Genomic DNA, 23,897 nt, shown 5'->3' with positions numbered 1-23,897 from the left:
GTGTGGTTCATTAAACTTGGCCTGCAGTGCTATTTAGTGCCGCTAGAGGGCGACTCAGCCGGAACCAGATGAGCTGCAGCACGGGCTCAGATTAATGAGATGATTGTATTTTATAATAGAAAACTCAAAGATTCCTCGAAGAGATGGGCTGAGGTAAATATTGAAAACCTGCTGGATGTGTTGAGGTTTGAATCATTTATCTATTAAGCCCCGCCGCTTCATCACAAACATTTTTTACCAGGATGATCCTAAATTCGGTGGGACCACTTCAAAACCACTAATGCGCATCTAAGCGCTGTAATTGTGTTTGATACTCATTGAGGTACTTAGTCTTTACACTTAAGGAAAACCAATGCTGATGGATATTGATCCTAGACACATGGTGGCGAAGCTGTAATCACCAAAAACGGAGCATCTTTTTCTTCTTCTTCTACTTCTTCTTCTTCTTCTTCTATGTCCTCCAGGATGCTGCCATTTCCACCTTCTCTACATCCTCATCATGGTCATCAGCTCAGGATGCATGTGGAGGCTGATGCCCCTGAAGCAGCAGCAGCAGCCACAGGGTGATTTAGTTTCACCGCCGAGACTCCAATCCTCACCAGTATCGATCCTGGGACACATCACTTTTCCCACTTCCTACATCCTCCTTTGAGATAACCCCAGCGGCACCTCTGACCGAGGCCGATTCCTCGGACAGCACTCCTCATCAGCCTCGTCGGCCCTGTGTTCACATGTAGAGCCCCATAAATCCAGCCTATAATCACAAAGCCGCTGCATCGGCCCCGGGGAGCAAGCGGTCGCATGGTGAACAATGCAGCTTAGGAAAATACTCCTATTAATTACCATTAGCATCCAGGTGGGTTTTCTTGTCAGATGTGTAACGGAGATGTCCTACAACACTATCAAATGCATCCATCCGACAGCCAGGAATAGAAAAATGTCCTCGGCGTATGAACTGTGTGTTATGGATATACGTGTATGTGCTGACGGGGCCTTTGCTACGATACATGCATTTCTTCAGTCATGTATCACGTTACCAGCCACACAATGGCTCAGCAAAAGGAAATGTCATGTCACTGCACAAGGTCACCAATAAAATGCAGCCTTGATGGAGATAAGTCGCTTATGAGGTGTTTATTGGCATCTTTTACAGAAACAACCTGCACTTAAAGAAAGAAAATACTGGCATTACAGCGTTTATTAGCGTTTATCACAGTGTATTTGTTTTAAATGCATATAGAAGGCTCGTACAAGTGCATTGAGAGATTTTAGGGAGCATTTTTAATAAAAGTGCCAGAAGCCAAATTCCACTGAGCCACCGGTGGTTGGCTCCTCGGCTGCTGCCTGGCTGGTGCAGGCTGCCACATGTGGCGCTGGATCGTCTGAGTAGAAGCTCGGTGACACCGGGGCTTCCCTTCACGCAGCAAAGGTGTGTGGTTCCTGCAGCTCGCGCCTCTGTTTCGATCTATGGAGGGCCGCGTATGTCCTGTGATGTGTTTATGGGCTTCATAAATAGAAGCTGACTTGACAGGCTTTGCTTTGGCCTCGTTCGGTGGGTTTTGGCTACTTAACACAACGTTATTAGCGTGGCTTCAGATCTGAAGGAAACAACCAGAGGAATGTGAGTCTTCTCTTCAACGCATCTTATAAAACACAGATGTTGGAGCATCAGGACACAGATTCTCCAAGTGGAGGCAACAGGCTCCCGCTGCTGCGCTTTAAGACAGTGTGACAGTGCTTTTATTAAAAAAGTGAGGCCATTTCTCATCTTGGCGGTGCTGCAGCCACGGGCTGGGGCTGATATAAAAGCTGGACGGCCACCGGCCAAGGTTGCGGCCCAGCGGGCTGGAGACAACATCTGGCAGAGGTGCGGAGCCGCGAGGGTGGAGGCCACATGTTCAGCGCGCGCTGCCAAACGCGGCCGAGGACGTCACCTGCGACTGGTTACGCGTCTAGAAACAAGAGTCGTGGTTCCAGTTCAGAGCAGAGGAGGAGACGCGTCCAGCCTCCGCACGCCGCGTGCGAATCAAAACCGCAGTTAAGCGCGCGCCGGCTGCTGGAGCGGAGCCAGAGCCGCGGCAGAGCCGTCTTTGCGTCGCCGCGCTCCGGTCCCGGAGCGTCTCCGCCGGCTCGGCCGTAACTCTGAGAGAGGGTCTGCGTCTGGACGCGGAGCTCAAATATCAGAGGTTCAAAGGCGAAAGTGGGTTTCTGAGCGGACGATCCCACTAGAATCATTTAAAAGGCCTCGTTACAGCGTTATTATGGGAACTCGCTCGTCCCCATAGATCAGATCTGCTTATGTGAAGCAGATACACGCGCTGCGACGCGTTCTGAGGGGTTCTGGCTTGTTTTGAAGCAGGACTGTGTCCGTGGCTGGTTTTCGGTTCTTAAGCAGTAACGTGGTGGCGGCGGTTTCCGCTTCGCGACCATGAAACAACCTAATATGTAATTTACTCTGCACAAATATTCCGGGGGTGTCACATGTGCTCCGACACACACCGCAGCTCCGCGAGCTCGCTTCACTGTTCCAACATCGACGCAGAGGCGGAATTCGGTGTGTTTTCATCACGCGGCCTCAGGCGTTCAAAGCGCCGCTTTCAGACGGGTCCTGTTAACGTACACATTCCATAGCGGACGTGCGGGAGAGATGACCTTCAGCTGGACACAAAGTGCTGAAGAGGCTCAAAGGAGCTGAAATCAGTCGCTGCCTCATAGACGTCATGAGGATTACTGTATTTTTATCCAAGAGATCCGAGAGAACGAGGATGTTTTAGACCGCGCGCCACCGAGCCGCTGTCCGAATGCAGCTGCGGTGACGTATCCGTGTCCAGTAACACCTGCCTGGGAGCCTGCTCCCCATCTGCCCCCAGTCTCATCCCACACATTCATACCACAATGCGACTGGACACGCTTTTCGCCTCGTGGTGTCAAACACGTCTTCACACATCAAAGCCTGGGCTGCTCCACGTGGCCGTTGGGTGGAACGTGGGTCATTTTCCATCGTGATGCAATGAGAGTGCCAATGTGAGGCTGGACGTGCGCCTTCAAATATGGTTTTAATGATGTGTAGAAGTGTATTTAGTCTCATGGGACGGCTCGCATGGTGTCCAGAGGTTCCCTTTTATTGCAGCACGCAAGCTTGAAGTCCAAAACATGTGCAGTGAGATTATTTATGTTTATGTGACTTAGCTCAACCCGAGGCTCCTGATGCGACGCAGGAAGACAGGGCGCTCTCCACGTTCCATGTTCAGACCTTCATCAGGATTCTGATGTTTCACTGCAGGTTCAGAGACAAAAAAAGCTCACAGATAATTAATTACATGAGCGTCAGAGAAATTACGTTTGGCCCAAGTGAGTAAATGACGCGCATTGATTTGCGCTGAGGAGACGTGAGGGGAACGAAAAAAATCTCCCTCTGTATTAATATCTGTGGGACATAAGAGCTTGATCGCATTGTATGGAAATTGCACGTTGATGTGATGCGACGCTTCCAGCGCGTCTCTATCAAACCACTTCTGACGGAGAGAAGTAGTTCCCGTCCGCTTTCTTACCTGCATTGCTGCGCCGTCCTCCGCTCACCACTATAATCAGCCAAATGGATGCGCCGCCTCACTCAGCGTGACAGCTGTGGAATATTGATGGTGCGGCGTGATTTGGAGGCTGGCTGTCTCTCCAGACGCCCCCCCCCCCCCCCCCCCCCCCCCCCCCCCGCTGCTCCAGGAGCCACCGAGCGCCTGCGTGGGTAAATGCGCCGTTTGTTTGGCATTTATGAGAAAAGCTTTTGGTCCGAGGCGCAAATTGGGATTCAAATATATTCAAATTTAAGAATTGCAATTATGTGCGCCTGCAGCAGAGGCATCATTTCACACGGCTATGGCTCATACACCACATCATGGGATGAGGCCACTGTTGGTCTCTATGAGCAACCAGGGATCATAAAGGCCGCGTTTCTTATGCAACTATTACGTCGAGGGGGAAAACAGCCAGGAGTTATTTAAACAAATATAAAGGAGGTGCTGGGTTCAAAGGCGAGTGGAAAGGAGATGATAGTGAAGAGCGAGAGCAACCCGAGGACGAGTATCGGAAGGAGGGTAACAGCATTAGCTGGTTGAAAAGTATTGAATAGCAATCACAGATAACCTGATCCTGCTCCTCACCTTCATCCTGACGTGGTCTTCCTCAGTCCTGGGGGTCCGCAAAGGGCTCGGTTTAATTCACTCATTCACAATAATTCACTCAGCAGCAAGGAAGGTTTAACACAATGCTCCATCAGTTTTTACACATTTATATATATATATATATATATATATATATATATATATATATATATATATATATATATATATATAGGAAGGGGCATTGTCACACAACATGCACCTTCCTTTGCATTGCAGTGCTTTATATTCTCCTCACTCAACCCACACAGACTGGTCGTCTCCACTCAACCATACATTTTCCTCCGCCGGTAGGAGACCAATGGCTGCAGGATCATGTTGCCACAGACAATTAAAGTCAGTCATCCACGTCTAATATCGGACGCTGCATCAGTGCTTGACTGGGTTTAAGGAGCCTGACGTATAGAAAAAACCTTCTCAGAGCGTCCGAATGAAGTTTTTAAGAAGTTTCAAACAGCCTCACTTCAAAGTTGAGTTTAATACAATTAATTGAATTAAAAAAGAACAAAAGAAGAAATGTATAAATACGAAACACTGAGACGTGAACTCCAGAGTTCATGCAGAGACCACTGGAATAAATGTTTGCACGTGTGTGTAGAGTGGGAGAATCCAAACCACGTTTCCATCGTCACTGACGGTGGTTTGTTGTAAGAGCAGAGCTTTTGGTGATATATATATGTATATGTATATATATATATATATATATATCACAAGGACTGTGATATATATATTTATATAAGGATTTTACCACCAGGACTGACACGTCCTGGTGGTAAAATGCTGTGTCAGCGTTCTGCGTCCGGGTCGGTCCCATCCCTCGCTGCTACAGTCTGTACACACTTGTGGAGCAGAGGGCGCCTGCGTGTTCCACAGGCGTTGCTTTCCCTCTCTTGTGGTCCCCAGTCGCAGGGGTTAATGATTTAACGAGCGAGACCTTTGGAGAAACAGACAAAAACTCCGAACGGAGCTGGAATTCGCTGGCTGGTGTGCTGTTATTTGCCCTAATTGTTTCCTGAACTCTGCCCTTGAGGTTCGCAGCGTATCCTGGTGGGGCACAGTGACAGACGTGGGTTTGGGAAGATGGAGGAGCTGTGTGTGTGTGTGTGTGTGTGTGTGTGTGTGTGTGTGTGTGTGTGTGTGTGTGTGTGTGTGTGTGTGTGTGTGTGTGTGTGTGTGTGTGAGTGAGGCCAGGTGGCCGCCCGGCCAAATGTACCTCATTTACTCCTGACAAGCTCTCCTCCATCACCTCCGCGCTGGAAGCTGGGCCCATTCAGGCTGTTTCTGAGCCATTCCTATAAAATTGTTCCCACAAGCTAACGATGGCTCAGGTGTAGGTGTAATAGGGCCTGAACTGGGCCAGAAGCTCCCACGTTAATGCCCACGTCGCCCTGATTGATAAGAGTCAATATGGAAGCTGTCAGAAATGCTAAGAACCCAATTTGGACTTGGGAAATGAGGCCAAACCTACTTAAGTTGACTTTTGTTTGGGATTGAGTCAGTCTGTCACATTTAAGCCCAGACGCTGTATGCACCTTCACATCATACTGAAAGCTGCTAAAACCTTAACTCTGACAGCATCTGGGTTCTGTTGTTAATCATTTGACCCAACATTTGGCCTCACACACACACACACACTTTTAACACTCTGATCTTTAGCATATGTTGTAATTTCCAGCTGCGATTGAAGCACAGCTGTAATTTTTTTTATTCCTTTTGCAATAGTGATCCAGTGAAGCAGATTCATGTATCAAATGAACTACGTGATAGAAAATCTTGAGCCATGTAACATATGTGAACCTGTTTTCAATCTACAGAGGCATCGTGTGATGATATGAGCTGATGTTACACATTAACGTGTTTACAGGTCTTTGGGAGCGCTGCTATTTGCTCTATGTGGCTCCATGGGAACCTGTAGATCTGATTGATGTCCTGCAGTGAAGTCATGGATTTGGATCCCGTTTTTAACAGGACTGACTTTAACTGACTGTGTTATATCGCCCAGTCTAGAGTAAATCAGAGGCGTGATCACCTGATCCTCTCAGTTTTAGCCTTAAACACTGAAATCTCTCTCTTTATGGACAAAAAAGAGTAAAAAGTTCAGGTCTCCTGCTGAGCTGCAGCGGTCGACGCCGTAGCGCGGCTCAGACATCACACCCAGGAGACGTCACCGCATCCGAGCATGAAGGGAAAGCGGAGGAGGGATGAGCTCCTGTACACAAGGCCTAAATCATTCCTCTCCCCTCCTCCTGTTCATCTCACCGCCTGGCGTTCTTTCCTCCACCTGGAAAAATAGCAGGCAGTGAAACGTGATACGGGAGTGTGTGTGTGTGTGTGTGTGTGGGGGGGGGGGGGGGGGGGGGGGGGGGGGTTGAGGAGAGGGCAATGCCGCGCCATCCTGCTAATGGAGATGGATGCGGGCGCGGAATTGTCTCCCAAACAGCCTCCACAATGGGTAAAGAGAGAGAGGGGAGAGCCGTTTCTGCTGCGCTGCGGGACTCCTTTAATGAGGGGGTGGAGGGGGGGGCACTCACGACTTGATTTTAGAGAAGGATGGAGGGCGGATAAAGAAGTGCACCGAGGACGGGGCGACAGAGGGATGACGTGTCCACAACGGAGGCGGGTGGAGGAGGCATCAGGGAGACGGAGTGAAGAACTAATGATGTTCAGAAAAGCAGAGAAAGCTCTGAGATGAAAACTGACAGACACGAATAAACCATTATTGCCTACAAATTGTCCCTTCACTATGATTCCTGCATCCATCCTCAAAACGTCCTTCTGGTTCTTGTGCTTTGCTTGGCGGCCACTGTGGCGTGGACCCAGCTTCAGCCCTGTGGTCGTGTGAGTCGGAGCCGCGAAGCGTCACGGCGGAGGCTTCTCGCCGACGCCGCGTTCGCCTGATGATCTGGTTATTGGGCTTTAAATATTTCAGGCGGTCATCTCCTGCTGCCATGCGGAGCCGCCAACGTGCAGCAGCCGACTGACACAGCTGTAATGAAAGCAGCCGAAACGCAATGATGCTCCATGAGAGGAATCAAGCAAAATGGGAAATTGATGCATTTGTATTTAACATTAACATTTATTTAAACGGAAAATATATACAATGAGTTTAACCTACATCAAAAAGCCACCTTCAACACTCCTGGGATGAAGTTTGAAGTTTGCGCGACTGCCGTCTCTTTGCTTTTCTTCTCCACATACAGTATGTGTCAGATATTAGAAACACCTTTTACATCAAATTAAAAGCCACATGTTTGAAAACTCGCCTGAGGATCGGGGTGAACACTAAAAAGGCATGAATAAAAACACATGATGTGTGTGACGTCTGCACACATGTGTGTTTTATGTCCTAAAAGTGCCACCAACCATATCTATCTAATGTTTATGAGAAACGTGAAGCACTCACGTCTCATTTGTTCCTATACAAGAGCTCCCCCTGGTGGAGAAAAGCTGCTGGTACCGACACAGAGCTTTCAAATAACTTGATTTTCCAGTATTAGCCTGTATTACTGCATTACTGTATTACTTTTTTTTAAGTTCCTCTACGGGTTTCCATGTGTTCCAGTCTCTCCCTCAGCTCTGCCACATCTCTCCTGAGCTCCTCCAGAAGCTCCAGCTTCGTGAGCCTCCTGTTAATGGACTCGAGGGCCTCCTCTTCTTCAGGCACCTCCACAGCAGCTCGCTGCTCGACGGCGACGCGGCCCGACCCCGCGGTTTGCTCCCGCACCGCCTCGAAGCGGGAGTCTATGAACGCCTCCAGCTCCTCCAGGCTGCTGCCGCCCCGCTGGCCCGTCGGCGCCTGCGGGCCCCGGGGCCCAGGGAGCACGGCCACGACCCTTTCCTCCACCAGCAGCCGAGTGGGCGGGAACGGACACACTGCCGGAGCCCACTTTAATCCTCCGGAGGCTAAACGGGACACGAAGCCGTCTCCGCCCGTTAGCATGCGTCCTCCCAGTCCTCCTGCTGCAGACACAGCCTCTAGCTGTGCAACGGCGCCTGGTGCCTCTGAGCGGCCTAATGCTGGACAGGAGGCTGATCCACTCACTGAAAGGGAAATAATAACACTGATAGCACTCCGTGTGAGCCATAAAATACTAGTTTGTCCTGCTACAACGGCCTCCACCTAAGATATGAATCTGTTATCTCTCTGCCACAGACTCTCTCGCGTCGGCTCCCGCACGGAGCTCATTCCATTTATTATTTGGCTGTTTATCTCCCTCTGTGAGCAGAAACTTCTGTTATATGTTTGTATTAGCGCTCTAATCATTCTGCATGATCACGCGTTTAATAATGGCTCGTAGAAGCAGATGAACTGGCTCACATCTATTACATTGTCCTCAATGAACACCGTGGGTGTAAGGCTTTAACCGATGATGTGGCCGCGTCTGTCTACTTACAGCCACGGGACAGCTGACGTCTGTGGATCATGAATTTCACGAATTCCTCCTCGCCGCTGTGACGCGCGGCCTCGGGCGCCGAAGGTGCCCGCTCCCGCGTGCGCCCTCGCCCGCCGAGAACAACGGGCCCTTCTTCCGCCAGGGTCTCCTCGGCCAGATCGATTAGCGCGGCGACCTGAGCGCCGCCGCCCCGTCGCCTATTGTCCAGCGCGTGATATCTGTTCCCACACGCCTCCACCAGCCGCCGCAGCGCCGCGCCCTCGCTCTCCACGCGGCGCTCGGCGCCGGCGCCGCCCAGCCGGTCGCCGTGGCTGAACAGCACCGCGGCCCGGCGCCACGCCCGCCGCCCCCCCGCCCGCAGCCGCGCCGCCGCGTCCTCCCAGTGGCCGCGCGTGAAGGAGGCGGTGGGGTTGACCACCAGCAGGAGGACGCGGGGCGCCGCCAGGAGGTCGGGGGTCACGGAGAAGCCGCTCGGCGTGTCCAGCACCGTCACCCGCCTGCCCGCGACCAGGCCGCTGCGCTCGCAGCAGCAGGCGGTCGGCGCGCTGGTGGCGAAGCACTCTCGGCTCAGGATGGTGTTTCCACAGGAGCTTTTGCCCGTTTTGGGCCCACTGATCAGCACAATGTGAATTTCTGCCAGAGGACTCAGGTTCTCTGGAACAGAGGGTTTGAAGTCTGTTAGAAAGGTTGCAGCGGGTGGAGTCCATAAAGTCCGGTAGCTGTAACTCACCGAGCCGGGCCTTCGCCGCGCGCCTTTGCTGGTCCCTCCTCATCAGTCTCTCCTCGGCCCTCGCCTCCTCTCTCCTCACCTCCTCCTGCAGCTGCTCCATCACCCTCCTCTCCACCTCATAATGCCAGCCGCCGTCGCGCCCACACAGCACCGCTTCGATCTTCCCTATCAGCTCCCTGACCTGGAGCTCGTCTCCCCCGCTTTTGTTGTTCAGGACGTGGCACCTGTCGCCGCACTCGCGGACCAGCCGCCGCAGGGGCCGCCCCTCGCTCTCGATGTGCCGCTCGGCGCCGCCGCCGCCCAGCCAGTCCCCGAAGGTGAACAGCACCAGCACGCGCCTCCAGACCTGCTCCCCGATCAGCCCGAGGTGCTCCCGCGCCGCCCTCCGGTGGGCGTCGCCGAAGGCCCTGTCGGCGCGGACCACCAGCAGGAAGACGTGGGGCCCCGGGGGGCAGAGGCCCAGGGCCAGCGCCGTCTCGCGCCGGTCGAACAGCGAGCTCTCGTGGCAGAAGTAGTTGATCCACCAGCCGGGCGTGTCCACCACCGTCAGCCGGCGGCCGAACACCAGGCCTCCGGCGGCCGAGCACCGGGCCGTGCTGCCGAGCGGCCGGCTCGTCTCCCTGCACAGGATGGTGTTGAGGGCCGAGGTTTTCCCAGAGCCCTTTGCTCCCAGCAGCACGATCCTGATGTCGGCAACGGGCCGTAAGCTCTCTGGAAACACAACATAAAATAAATAAATAAAATGATAAAATGATGATTGATGATGATTATATTCATATTTGTTTTCTGTAGTTTCCCAGTTTCCCATTTTCAGGAACAACATTGGCTGCTGGAGCCACTGTGGGTGATAAAACACTGACAGATGGTCTTAAGGCTGTCGGATTTGGTCGGGTCGGGGTCTGTTAATCCCAGAGTGGCTGGTGCTTAGCATCAGTGTGTCTGCAGGATGGTCCAAAAGCAATTTACAGAACAAACGTGATTCTGCCGGTGTCTGTGAAGTGACGGGGTCACGGGGTCACGGGTCATTTCATTTGAGATGATGACGTCATCGCAATGAAAATGGCCGTAACTGATTGAGTTTCCATGAAAACGTGTTGGAGATGTTGTGTTTGTTGTATGTTCACGGGTTCACTGGATCGTTCAGATTCCAGGCACTCACTCAGGGCGCCGAGCTTCCTCGTCCTCTCCGCCCTCTGCTGGGCTCTGGCCTCCACGCGGCTCCTCCGCTCCGCGGCCTCTCGGGCGACGCTTTCCTCCATCTCGAACACCCTGTTCCCATTCTGCGCCACGAGCGTTTGCATCTTCTCCAGCAGCTCCGCGGCCTCGGCCTGGTCCCCCACCCTGTGACACCTCCCACCGCACCTCCGGCTGAGCCAGCGCAGGGCCTCCCCCCCCGCCCCCCCGCCCCCGCCGGTGAGGACCACCATGCAGTGGCCCCACACCCCCTCCCCCAGCAGGCCCACGTGCTCCTCCGCGGCGCGCCGCCGCTTCTCCGTGAACGCCGAGCTCCGCTTGACGGCGACGAGGAGGACGTGGGGGCCCGGCGGGCACAGCGAGACGCTGCTCAGGATCTCCCCCTTCACCAGCGCGCACGTGTCCTGGGCGCGGGAGTCGCACCACCAGCCGGGGGCGTCCACCACCGCGAGCCGGCGCCCGGCCGCCAGGCCCAGCCTCCGGCGGCAGCGCGGCGCCCCCTCCGCGCTCGCGAACGCCTCCCTCCCCAGAAGAAGGTTCCCCAGAGAGCGCTTTCCAGAGTTCCTGCCTCCCAGAAGCACGATGTTCAGCTGGGATCCGCACCAGCCGTCGCCTGAAACAGGAGAGGGGCACGTTAGACCTGCCTAATCGTCCTACATCATATCATGCTCCAATAACTTGAACGTAGCGCGTCGCGTAGAGCGACGCTATCACAAAAACTAAATCGGAACACAACCACGTGCAGTGTGGGTAAAGAACTCACTCGCCGACAGTTTGCTGGTTGCCATCGGAGCCAAAAGCTTTTCCAAAGCAACCGATTCTACTCGGAAGCGTTTTTCCTAAATGTGGACGGACTGTTATGTTGACAGGGTGAGAGCAGAAGCTGGTGCTTTATGGGTTTATGAGTCTGAAGGTCTGTAATGAGTAAACCCAAGCTCATGAACAGCCAAACGGTGGAAACCACACCTAGACTCCACTGTATGTGTCACCAAGTAACTCTCCCTGACAGGACACAGTTTTCCTGCTACAGGACCCGGATGGCGTATTTTCAGGAACATCTCAAATCTGTGTTTAACTGCATCGTGTGACTTGTAAACCACGTCAAGAGGCAAATTTTTCGCCTCTAACACAATTAGTGGTGTCTTTGGTGCGAGACAGCGAGTCCTCCTTCTGCATCAGATGCTTTTGCTAAGTCGTCAATTTTCCAAGGACCATATAGTACTGAGAGAGTTTTGTGTACTGCTATGGAGTACTGTTTGCCCTTTAAGGGGAAAAGTGATACTTAGAAAAATATCTACACCAAAAGCATTTGATGCGCGTGATTCAGTCATGATGGCTTATACTCACTATGCTTTTGTCTTATGGCTGTCATACCGTGGTGGAATGAGGTGAAAGGCGTGTGATTAGATGAATCTGAGCTCCAGCTTCTTGTTGGAATGTTCAGACCAGACACAGAGTAATTGATAGGGACGCCTGAGGTTTCCCCCTATTTAAAATGGTACAGAGTGGATATTTTGTGTTTGTTGTGTTTGCTGCACTCAGAGACGGAGCAGATAGGAAACTAAATAATAAGAAAAGTAAAAAAGTAAAAGCCTTTAGAAAGGCCGTTGCTTTGATGGAGAATTTTTAAACATTTCAGTATATCATTGTTGTGTGGCAAAAATACTGCACCACTACTAACATGGCTCAGATCAGGTTTTATTCTATTATTAGCTCTTGTAAATTTACAAGGAGTCATAATCCCATGACTTCCTGTGAAACCTGAAACCTCAAAACATGACAAGGCTATGGGCTAATTCTAAAAAGTTTACGAATGAAAAATACAATATTGTCATTTTGCTTTCCGCTCCCAGTGAAGAATACAAAGAATACAAATATTAGGTTTGCTAGTATTTCTTATCGTGTGCTAATGTTCTACACATTTGATTCACTGACTAAATGGAACCGGAACTAGAGCTCTGTGTTTCTGTCGCGTGCAAACGCGCAGCCGGCGCTAATCGCGTTTTCTCGCGGCTGTGAACAACCGTGTACGCTCGGTGACGTCGTTCGGTTTGTTTTTCATGGAAACGAAGACCGTTTTTTTACGGGAAGACTCCGCGGATGTGTCGCGTATATATATAAACCCCGCCCCGCCGTCCGGCTCATCGTTACACAAGAGCCAGCGCTCCAGACCGAACCGAGCTCCGCACCGGTGGTTGTCCCGTAGAAACCGACGCGATGGGGGTGACGATTAAAGTGGAGTACTGGTACATATGTGTTTTGTCTATCTCTTTGGTGTCTTGTGAGTGTCGTAAATGTGCGGCTGCGCTCTTTCTGCGTCCGCCCGCTCCACAAATCTCTGCTCTAAACGGCCGTTGCAGCTACACCTGCTAACGTTAGCCTCGTTAGCTCGAGCGCGCGGCGTCGTTCCCAGCGTGGGCAGCGCTTCACTCGAGTACGTCATCTTCTCTGCTACAGCGTGTGTTTTCTTTTTCTTTCTTTACAGTGGCGGATGAGGATACGAACCCCGCTATCGGGAGCTCGCCCACGTTCTGAAGGGCGAGTTTCCTGATGCGGAAGTGTCGGGCTTCGTGGGGAGAAGAGGTAATTGTTGCACTGAGCGTAGCATCCCCATAGATGCGCTTGTGTATTATTATTATTATTATTATTATTATTATTATTATTATTATTATTATTATTATTATTATTGTTATTAGCACGTGGCCTCCCTTTTCTAAAGCCTGATCAGCTGATCGCCGTTTTCCCCCACAGCCAGCTTCGAGATAGAAGTCAACGGGCAGCTCCTCTTCTCCAAGCTCGAGACTGGCGGCTTCCCGTACGAGGAAGACGTGAGTAACGGACGTCTGTTAAAGTGACGCGTGGACGCTGATACAAACACTACGCATTCGCTCCCGCAGGTTCTGAACGCCATCCATGACGTCTGCGACGGGAAGCCCGTGCAGAAGCTCACAAAGTCCCGTTCGGCATGCGTGATCATGTAAAGCAGCTGCAGCAACATCATCATCATCATCAGCTGCTGCTGTACCCACCAGGCCAGTGCACCTTTAAGCTGATAAACACCACTCGCCGCTCACGCTGATGCCGATCACCGAGCCCTCGCTGCCTCCTCACTCCCCCGCTCTGTTCTTACGGTGGAGCTCCAGGCCGTCAATGATCACTGTGGCCTAAAATCAAACGGCTGCAGTAGGATAAATAAATTCCTGGAGGTTCCCTGTGCGTAGGAAAGGAGCCGGGGAGAGGTCGCAGACGGGTTTGGCTTTGCAGGGAGTTCATCTTTATTTTAACGCCTCATTGCCTGGTATTCCTATAGTTTTTCTTCCCCCCTTGCAAATACTAATTAGGTAAATGCTAAATCATTTTGACTTTTGTCTTTGTATAAAGGGATGCTGTCTGCTTTTCTACTGTTCTACACAGAGTTAAACTGGAAGTTGATCACAATTTTCAGGCACTAATTTAACTCTATGGGTTGTAGATAATAAAGGAAGTTGTGTAATTTGTAGCGGGTGAACATGTCATTGGAAATCGCTCTAACCATATCATGCAGGATCCTGTTTGTTTTGTTTACTGTTAGTTTAAAGCAGTCGGATGCCAACCAACGCCTCATCAGTGCTTCTGAGGACCACCGCCCACTGGTCCGTCAGTCACTACTTACTGTCTGCTCGTCTGCCATGAGTTTTCCTTCACTGTCTTTTTTTTTTTTTTAAAGCTGTGTTCTTTGAATAAATCTAACGGTTGTTAAAAGGCCTCTCGTGCTGTCGTTTCAATCTCAATGGGCCATTTTACATGGTTGCTACATAAATTTGCGATTTGCATCTTGTTGCGTGTGACTCGTGTAATTGCTTCCTGTCCCCTGACGCAAAGCTGCTGCTGTGGGTGAGATCTGCTGTTGGCTAACGCGACCAGTCCCTCCCGACCGCTGCACACGACAGGGCTCTGTTTTTAGACCTACGTGGCGATAGACGACGGGAAGCTCGCTGAACGTGAACTGCCCTGCTTTTACGCTCTTCACTAGACTTTAAATGTTTGCTTCTCCTCAGAGAATAAAAGTGTGTTTCCAGTGTTACAAAAACCAGTTGGATGAGTTTCAGCCTTGATGTGCTTTGTCATGACAGGTAATTTAAGTGCTCAGTCTTGTGCCACATAGTTGACACTAGGGGGCGCCAGCGTCAACCCTCTACTTGTCCTCAGGGCTAGTTACAGTAGATGCTGCTGCTGCTGCTCATATCTGCCCAGAACTCATTACTGCAGCTGCATTAAGTCTGTTCAGACGGACGCTGGAATGTCAGCAAAGCAGAATGACCTGCTTCTGTCGGCCTGCACTAAATTACAGAGAAGTGACAACCTGGTATGATGCTCTATGCAAATGTCTGCTAAAAAGAATGCATCCTCAATCACCTTATCTTTGATCTTACATTTTAGGTGCTTTAAACTGTAGCTTTCTAATCAGCACCTCCACACAGCTGTAAATATATCATTTAACACAATGTTAAACTAAATGGAACATGCTTAGACGTCTTGTTTTTCCAGAGCACGAGTCCAGTGAGCACAGAGGACCAACTATGGCTACGAGGCCACGCTGTGTACTGTCGTTTGTTGTGACGCTGTCACTAGGTGGGTCTCTGGAGTCGACTCTGGCCCTCAGCGATAACATGCTCCTTCTAATGCTGATAGAGCTCGTGTGAGGCGTTTGAAAATGAGCCTTGACCAGCGTTTGGCTCTGACCTTTCTGATCCAGTTAATGCGACGGTTGCTCATTGGCTGATTCCCCGATTTAACCATAAACATCTGCAAACCTTAGTCAAAGTGTCATTATGTATTTTCATACCAAGTAAACAGACCCTCAGCTTGCGTCCAGTACAAGGTTTGTCATATACTGTATATTGTTAAGTGGCCATAAGAAAAACCTCAGATGTGTGCTTTTAAATCGTGTGCTTGAACACAAAAACATTTGAGACGTAAGATTTTGATCACGTGTTTGGTTGCGAGGCTATTAGAAGACTGGGAGTGTCTCTATAGTGTGTGTGACACATGGACTGAGGTGATACAGTAGCTGGTGATAACGGCCCTGTGTTACAGAGCCTGTAGTTGGGGCCCTCAGTCCCTCAGTGGGCTAAATATTACATTAAGTTTACATATAGATCCCTTATCATCATACATTTAAAACTTTTTAATGATACAATAATATGACACCCTACAAATATAAACAGTATTAAAATTGTCAATGGGATAAGCATGTTAAATCATAATGTAAAGTAAATAAATCTACAGACAAAAGTTAACAGTTAAACTAAGTCTTATGCTGTTCAGGAACGTGACGTTTTATCCTGAGAGTCGAGGCTGAAACGAGTTACTCTCCGGATCATCTAATTATGTACATGCTGTCGGGTCTGTTGATGTTCTCCTTGGTCATTAAACCCCATCACGCTGTCTCGTGTGTCGAGGATCCGCTTCATTTCAAACCACAGCATTTAGGCTTGAGGTCACTCAAAGACTCATTCATGACAGTGGGAAAACTTCACTCAGAGTTCAGACGATGTTGAAATCAGAACCTGAAACGTGCAGTATTAAATACATCACAGTACAGTAGTGATGTGTTCCAGCCACTGTTTCATCACTGTGCTGGAACCTCTGTTACGTTTCCTGTAGGTGATGTTACAGCAACAGATTCATGAGATAAACTGGACCCACATGTTTCTGAACCTGTAAAACGACAGGAACATTGTGTCTGTTGATGACATTGTTGCAACAATTATGCATCATTCTATTAGATGTTGTTACACAGAGAATAACATCTTTCTTTCCATCCAGAACCACAACATAGAATTGACTAATTCTGATAAACCACCTGCTTCTGATGAAGCTGTGCTGGGTTCTGTCAGCTGCCAGGTGGTGTTTCTCCAGCACATCCCACTGATACTTGAATGGGTCGTGAGACCTGAGGAGGGCCACTGTTGCCTTAGTATCATCGTGGTGACACCCTAACATGTTCGCTTTTCTGCATCCTCAACTCGGTGCCGCTCTGTAAACGGGCTGAACCAGCGGGAGACGTCTCACGCCTCGTCCCTCTACAGAAATGCTGCAATTAAAGCAGTTTCATCATTTCACTGAGGCCCTCCACATCGTGAGGGAATCCCCTGTGCGTAAACAAGGCGATGTGGCAGGTGATACTGCAGCCTTCTCCCTCTCCGAGCCCCCCCGACAGGCTGATGTCCTGCCTGCGGGTCCACACAGCTTGGCCCCGCTGCCGGACCCGGACCCGGACCCGGACCCGGACCCGGACCCGTGCGGCCCGAGAGGGCGGAGCCGGGCAGCTAGGGCTGGGATATCCCTCTGTCAAGGTGCGCCTGGCTGATAGAGCCCTGGGCCTCTATCGCCCCCGCCCCTCGCCAGTTTGCTCAGAGTCCGGGGGGTTCTGGGGCACGGGGGCTTCTAGCGATAGACGTAGTTCCCTCTGGGCGTTGCCGCTCTGTTCCTGCACTCGTCTTTTCATTCGACCCGGCTCACGCTATCGCAGAGCGCCTCTGGGCTTAGAGCGACACGTCGACCCGAGTCCGGCGCTGGAGACCAGGTGGGAGCACCTGCATGCAGGTAGGGGTGTGGTTCTGTTTATGACGAGACTGAGCGGTACCTGACGTACGCCAGGAGAGCGTCACAGTGGATGCTCTGTCTTATCTAATTATTAACTGAAGATAGTTTATAGGAAGGAAAAATAATCTCTACTAATTCACCTATTAATGCGTTTTCTGTGTGACAACAAGAGTTGCTCCTACAACATCTCATGTTGTTGTGCAATTTATTTGTTAAAGTTTTACCATTAAAGCTCCTAAAGCTACTTAAGAATCAAACTGTAAGAGTCCTGTTTTTTTCATATGAGAACACATTCATATGCAGTTTGGGGAAATAACTGCCAACCTTGTTTAGCTGCTTGTGAAACTCCTGCTATACATAAACCAACTATCTACATTTATAATTTAATATATATTATATTCCTCTGTATGACAAGGTAAAATATGTATTACTGTACATAGCTGCACATCCTGGCAGGTCCCCTGACAGAGATGTGGCGCTGAAGGGCGTAACCCACAGATAAGCCTCTGTGCGTCTCATGTTTAAACTATAACGTCGTTCACATTCTCAGCGACGATTGATTATCTGCGCTGAGCTGCAGCTCGGCGCCTGTGTGATGATAGATGGCGCTATCTCCGTCAAAGGGCCCAGCACAGACAAGAGCCCAGTAACAACTATTGGCAGAAAATGTCAGTTATGATATTTATTTCAAAATCCCTCTTTTTGATCCCTTTTGAGTCTCTGGTGTGTGTGGCATTAATAAAATATTATTCTAAGCCAATGTTTGTGTCTTAGGGAGTTCATCTGAGACACATCAATGGAAAATAATTTCTTCTTTGAGCAGGTTGGTCGTCATTCCTCAGACAGAGTTGAACATTTTTAAATACTGCTGGCAAATTTCATTGTGCTATGAATGACAGTCAGATAGTATTGATGGACCCGTCTTCATCCAGCTTCTTCTGTCCATTCTCTTTCAGGACAGTGACATGTCTTGTGAAGACCACGAGGCGTTCCCCTCGCCTCTGAGACTGTGAGTGCTTCCTCTCCGCCCCTGTAGAAGAGATGACAAATAGCTTTATTTAAGGACTTTATGTGCGTCTGCAGCAGGAAGCATGTAGGAATCTGAAGTATGCTGTCTGGCTGCCCAGCACCAACCAAACAGCAGTGAATGTGGCATTTAGATGCTCCAAAACGGAGCAAAGGATATTAGGCTCAAACCTAAGAACATGTGTCACATGTCCACTAGGGGTCAGATAGTCAACACATGCAAAAGTGACAGGAGTCTGAGATGAGAGCGCCGCTGATTACACTGTGCAACGCTGCCCTCGCGTGGCTAAAAAGAGAAATGCAGCCTTTTTAAGGGTGTCGGGATTTTATGACTTCATAGCGTCTCTTACTTTTATGAATTGTGGACTTTTGATTACTACAGTTACAGCTACGTTAACTAATAACAGTGACATATAATAGTTTCTCTTTGAGTTTAAAACCAGTCATCCATAGCCTTTATTAATATTTCTCCTCCAGCCCATCTCTAAACCAGGGCAGCGACTATGACCTGGAAAGGAGACAGGAGGAGGAGGATGAGGATGCCGAGCGTCACGTGGAGACTATCGTCATCCCCAGCGGCTCAGAGGGTAAACTCTCCTGACAGCTGCTCAGATGGGTTTTGTTTTGCCAGATTTCTATCTTACTAATATAATGAAAAGTCATTTTTTCATTTCAGCTTATATGAACCTGAACACCAACGCCAGCACAAGAGGCGATGCTCAAGTTAGTTCACGATCTTATCAACTGTACAAACAGTGAATAGACGTCAACACATTCCCTGCTCCTACTTTCTGCTGTGTAATGGACCACTTTGCATTACAACAGGCCTATGTGGAGCTGAATGAGCTCCAGGTGGGCACCTGGCAGCAGACGGCCCGCTGGGTGGGGTTCGAGGAGAACTTCAACCCTGTCACAGGCGTGTGGGGTCCTTCTCATGTCTCCTATCTCACCTTCAAGAGTCTGCTTCACGTCCGCAGGACCATGAGCACAGGTGACGCCGCGTGTCCGTCCAGTCATAGGACCGGCTGACGCCAAAACTAACCCGTGACCTTTCGTGACCTTAGGCGCCATCATCCTGAACATGAACGCCAGCACGCTGTCGTCGGTGTCCGAGAAAGTGGCTGACGAGCTGCTGAACAGGAACGAGATCCGTGCGAGCGACCGCGAGGACCTGCTGAGAGCTCTGCTCCTGAAGCGCAGGTAACATGGGTCTCCCAGACCCTGTTAGACCCTGTTTACTGTAACGCTGCAGCTTGTTAACGCTCCATTCATTTGTCCTCACTAGTCAGTCTGAGGGACCTGTGGTTACCGCTGCTGGACACATTGAGATGAGGGCTTTTTCTGTCACAAAGAAGGTATCATCCCTTGGTTTTTATGGACTTTAATTTCTTCATGTATATTGACATTTACTGAAAAGAACAAATCTCTTTACAGAGAGACGCCTCGGACAACATAGAGGCCTCAATCGTCCTCTCAGGTATGTTTATACTATTCTATTCTAATCTTACACAATGGGCCTCCGCTCTTAAAGCTAAAGTGTGTTTTCTGTCCACCAGGTGTTTTGGATTCCCTGCAGAAACCAGTTGTTGCCTTTGTGCGTCTGAATGACTCTGTTGTGATGGACACTGTCCTGGAGACTCCCGTCCCAATTCGCTTCGTCTTCATGATGGTGGGGCCCAGCCAAAGCGGGATAAACTACAGCGAATGCGGCCGAGCCATGGGCGCCCTGTTGGCCGACTGGGTAAGAAGGACGGGGGGGCGGCAGGCGACAGAGGCCGAGCACAGCGAGCAGTAGACGCGAACCACCACTGCGTTGCTTTTCCACAGGTTTTTTGCCTGGAGGTGTTCTTAGCGCAGACCGAAAAAGATGTGACAAACGCCATCGCCGAATTCATGGACTGCAGCATCGTGATTCCTCCCACTGAGATCCAGGAGACGTCGATGCTGGAGCCAGTAATCAGCTACCAGCAGAAGATGCTGCGTGACAGACTCCGTCCCAGCGACTCTCGTCTGGCGTTTGGAGACAGGGTCAAAGGTCAGCAAACACAAACGTGACACCAGTACACGGGCACAGAGGAGCATCAGTTTAAGAAACCATAAACAGCCAATCGTTATGCTAAGCTAAGCTAATCATAGCTCAGCAGAAGCTAATCATATCTTAGCAGAAGCTAATCATAGCTTAGCTTAGCATAAATGTATTTGTTTCATTTTCCAGATGACAAACCCCCAGCGGGGCCGAAGGACGACCCCCTGGCCCGTACCGGCTACCCCTTTGGTGGGATGGTGAAGGACGTGAAGCGCCGTTACCGCCACTACCTCAGCGACTACCTGGACGGTCTGAACCCTCAGGTGCTCTCGGCCGTCATCTTCATTTACTTTGCTGCCCTGTCCCCGGCCATCACTTTTGGAGGCCTGCTAGGTAAACAACAGACAGCATAAGATTCCTCGTGTTCAGTCCATTTACACTTGTTTGCTGACACCTCCTACCTTTGGGTCTAATTATAGCTGAGAAAACGCAGAAGATGATGGGCGTGTCGGAGCTCATGATCTCCACCTGCGTCCAGGGCATCATCTTCTGCCTCATCGCCGCCCAGCCCGTCCTCGTCATTGGCTTCTCTGGACCACTGCTGGTGTTTGAGGAAGCCTTTTTCTTAGTATGTACAAGACTATGATACACCTGCAATAAACCTTTACTCACTGTTTTCCTCATTAATGCTCATTATACCTCCTTTATCCCATACTAGTTCTGCAAGGCCCAGAACATTGAGTACATTGTGGGTCGTACCTGGGTGGGGATGTGGCTCATAGTCATAGTGGTCATCATTGTGGCTGTGGAAGGCAGCTTCCTGGTCCGATACATCAGCCGCTTCACTCAGGAAATATTCTCCATCCTCATCTCGCTCATCTTCATCTACGAGACCTTCAACAAGCTCATCATGGTTTCCTCATCTCATTCCTTCATTTCTCATCATCTCCATGCTGTCACCGTTGAATGTGTCGACTTGTACTCACGCCGCCGCTTATATCTTCTCCTGCTCAGATCTTCAGAACCCACCCTCTGATCCTCAACTACGAACACCTGAATACGTCACTGGACAACCCCTTCCACCCGCTGGTCAAGGAGCATACGGAGTATCATTCGGACGGCAATGTGACCGTCCACGAGGTCGAGTACGAGAGGCCGTATCCCAACACTGCCCTGCTGTCTATGTGCCTGATGTTTGGCTGCTTCTTCATCGCCTTCTTCCTCCGCCAGTTCAAGAATGGCCATTACTTCCCCGGCCCAGTAAGATGAGATTCATACACACAGAGATGATGTTAGACATGAGCACTCCGTTCATTCCTTGTGTTCTCTGCTGCCCGTGCAGCTCCGTCGTTTGATTGGAGATTTCGGCGTGCCCATTGCTATTTTCTTCATGATCGCTGTGGACATCAGCATTGAGGACGCCTACACTCAGGCAAGGAGGCTTAAATCAAATACAATTCCTCTTCCTCTATGTTTGGTGTGAAGTGGGCTAAATTAAAAGCATTCTTTTGTCCTGCAGAAACTTGTTGTGCCTAAAGGTGTTGAGGTGACCAACCCCAAAGCCAGAGGTTGGATCATTAACCCCATGGGACTGAACAAGCCCTTCCCTGGCTGGATGATGGGCGCCTGTTGTGTTCCAGCACTCCTCGTCTTCATCCTCATCTTTCTCGAGTCCCAGATCACTACGTGAGCCTACGTCTATCTACATGGCTATGGAATCTTTGTCTCTAATCTATTAAACTTTGAATAATTACAGGCAGAAAAGATGTTGTAAAACCGTTTTTTGCTTTCTGTGAATGGCCAGGCTGATCGTGAGCAAACCTGAGAGGAAGATGATCAAAGGCTCGGGCTTCCATTTCGATCTGCTCGTACTCGTCACCATGGGAGGCATCGCATCCATTTTCGGCGTGCCTTGGCTGAGCGCTGCCACGGTGAGATCCGTCACCCACGCCAACGCCCTCACTGTTATGACCAAGGGCCCGAAGCCAGAGATTGAGAAGGTGGTGGAGCAAAGGATCAGTGGTTTCCTTGTGGCCCTCTTGGTTGGTAAGTGCTGCCATCTACAGTTCTGATAGAGACCCGGCGGAATGAATCAAAATTGAACTGTCTTTCATATTTATTCATGTTCTGTGATACACAGGTGTTTCTATTTACATGGAACCTATACTGAAGATGATTCCCATGACAGCCTTGTTCGGTATCTTCCTCTACATGGGTATCACGTCTCTCAGTGGAATCCAGATGTGGGACAGGATACTGCTGCTGATTACACCAAAGAAGTACCATCCTCCTGACGCATATGCCACTAGGGTATTTGTCCTCCACATACAAAGCATCCCTTGGTTTATAATGAGTGTCTATAAGCCATTCATTTATTTATTGATTGATATTTTTGACTTGTGCCAATGCTTAGATGAGTTGCATGCTTCTATATAAATATATATAATAATATAATATATAAATATCAGACTCACTGAACACAAGCCCGCTCTCTCGTCTCTGCAGGTGAGGACTCTGCGGATGCATCTCTTCACCCTGATCCAGGTCGTGTGCCTGGCTGTCCTGTGGGTGGTGAAGATGAGCCCTTTCTCTCTGGCGCTGCCCTTTGTGCTCATTCTCACTGTCCCTCTGCGCATGTTCATGACCGGCAGGGTGTTCTCCGTCCTGGAGATGAAATGTGTAAGTACCTTCAGTAAGTGCATGAGCTCAGTTACATACATTATTGTTTAGTTGACATGGTTGTTTTTTGTTGCAGCTGGATGCAGATGATGCCAAAGTGATTTTGGAGGAGGAACCTGGGGAGGATGTGTACAATGAGTGCCCCCTGCCGTAAAGGCCACCATAATATTATTCAACACATTCACAAACATCTTGTTTGCCAAGAAAAATGTGAAAGTTGAATTTCAGGAAAAACTATGTATTTTTAAACAACTTTTTGCAGTTTCAAACAGTTTTGTTATTTTTATTTATTGTATCAATTAAGGAACTCTTCTACTTCTAGACTCATTCCAGTTTCTTCATCTATATTTGTGACCCTGAACCACAACAGACAACCATGAACATAGTTCTTTTAATCATTAAGAGAATGAATGTGTTTTTATTTTACACACTTTTTTAATTTCACGTGAGATATTTTAAGCATACTCTTTAACTTCTTCTTTTATTTTCTAACTTTAGATTGTTTGTTTCTTAAATACTCAGTGGTGCTCTGGGAACAACTTGATTGCTTTGAAAGGAAAGCATTTGTGTGTAAGCTACACAAAAATATGTTTAATGGATTCCTATCATAGATGCCAACATGTAGATCTGTTCATTTTGTTGTTTCAACTGCAAATTTGATCACAGACATTATTAATGCATATTGAGGTCCATCAATTATTTTGCTTCATGCAGTAGTTTCTTCAAGTGTTCTCAATTGTTTTAAGTTGTTTTAGTCACTGATATGCTGTGTATGGTTTACTGAATCTGGTTTCTCATGTTCAGTTGAGCTAATTAGACTGTTTATAAAAGATGTTTGATGCACTTATGTCTTATTTAAAGTGTGTAATTGCTTTTGTTATAAAGCAATTACGGGTGCATAGTTGAAGGTGAAATATAACTTTCTGAGCCATTATATAAACATGGCAGATGTGTTTGTGTGCTTGAAACACTGTACATGCTTTAAATTTTCACTTATCAAAAATAAAAACACAATTTAAACAGGAGCTTTAATCAGTACAGAACAATTGTTTTCGCATCACTCAGGATATTCTACATTTTGCCAA

At 49.3% G+C, this 23,897-nt stretch overlaps 2 protein-coding genes, 1 long non-coding RNA gene and 1 pseudogene across 4 annotated transcripts; 2 read left to right on the top strand and 2 right to left on the bottom strand.

Annotated features, from left to right (window-relative positions):
• Positions 1-7,231: 7,231 nt before the first annotated feature.
• On the bottom strand, positions 7,232-12,344 carry LOC114859885 (GTPase IMAP family member 8-like; annotated as a pseudogene).
• A 234-nt stretch (positions 12,345-12,578) lies between these two features.
• On the top strand, positions 12,579-14,238 carry selenow2a (selenoprotein W, 2a). Its single transcript, XM_029157964.3, has 4 exons — positions 12,579-12,739; positions 12,979-13,076; positions 13,245-13,321; positions 13,391-14,238. Exons 1-4 carry the CDS (start codon positions 12,711-12,713, stop codon positions 13,472-13,474), a joined length of 288 nt encoding a protein of 95 aa, XP_029013797.1. The 5' UTR covers positions 12,579-12,710; the 3' UTR covers positions 13,475-14,238.
• Positions 14,239-14,384: 146 nt separating this feature from the next.
• Positions 14,385-23,837, top strand: slc4a1a (solute carrier family 4 member 1a (Diego blood group)). Of its 2 annotated transcripts, XM_029157939.3 has the most exons (21): positions 14,385-17,081; positions 17,856-17,904; positions 18,038-18,090; positions 18,585-18,694; positions 18,784-18,830; positions 18,933-19,098; positions 19,172-19,307; positions 19,393-19,462; positions 19,542-19,584; positions 19,664-19,848; positions 19,935-20,142; positions 20,323-20,526; positions 20,613-20,761; positions 20,852-21,046; positions 21,148-21,393; positions 21,476-21,565; positions 21,653-21,819; positions 21,938-22,179; positions 22,274-22,443; positions 22,639-22,812; positions 22,889-23,837. In XM_029157939.3, exons 2-21 carry the CDS (start codon positions 17,878-17,880, stop codon positions 22,964-22,966), a joined length of 2,760 nt encoding a protein of 919 aa, XP_029013772.1. In that variant the 5' UTR covers positions 14,385-17,081; positions 17,856-17,877; the 3' UTR covers positions 22,967-23,837. The 2 variants fall into 2 exon arrangements, with proteins under 2 accessions (XP_029013772.1, XP_029013773.1); XM_029157940.3 differs by lacking the exon at positions 20,852-21,046.
• Positions 17,751-22,747, bottom strand: LOC114859893 (uncharacterized). Its single transcript, XR_003786566.3, has 3 exons — positions 22,608-22,747; positions 20,595-22,471; positions 17,751-20,522 (listed from the first exon to the last, which is right to left on the bottom strand). It is a non-coding gene; the product is annotated as an uncharacterized LOC114859893 (long non-coding RNA).
• Positions 23,838-23,897: the final 60 nt, after the last annotated feature.

Source organism: Betta splendens, chromosome 8, assembly GCF_900634795.4.
Source record: "Betta splendens chromosome 8, fBetSpl5.4, whole genome shotgun sequence".
NCBI classification, from domain to species: Eukaryota; Metazoa; Chordata; class Actinopteri; order Anabantiformes; family Osphronemidae; genus Betta; species Betta splendens.
This window is presented reverse-complemented; position numbering and strand designations above follow the sequence as displayed.

Excerpts from the sequence above, each read along its gene's own strand:
- slc4a1a (XM_029157939.3), top strand. The coding sequence starts at position 17,878 with ATGGAAAATAATTTCTTCTTTGAGCAG. Across the intron at positions 19,585-19,663 it reads GGCCTCAATCGTCCTCTCAG|GTGTTTTGGATTCCCTGCAG; the intron begins GTATGTTTATAC and ends TCTGTCCACCAG. Across the intron at positions 20,762-20,851 it reads TTGAGGAAGCCTTTTTCTTA|TTCTGCAAGGCCCAGAACAT; the intron begins GTATGTACAAGA and ends ATCCCATACTAG.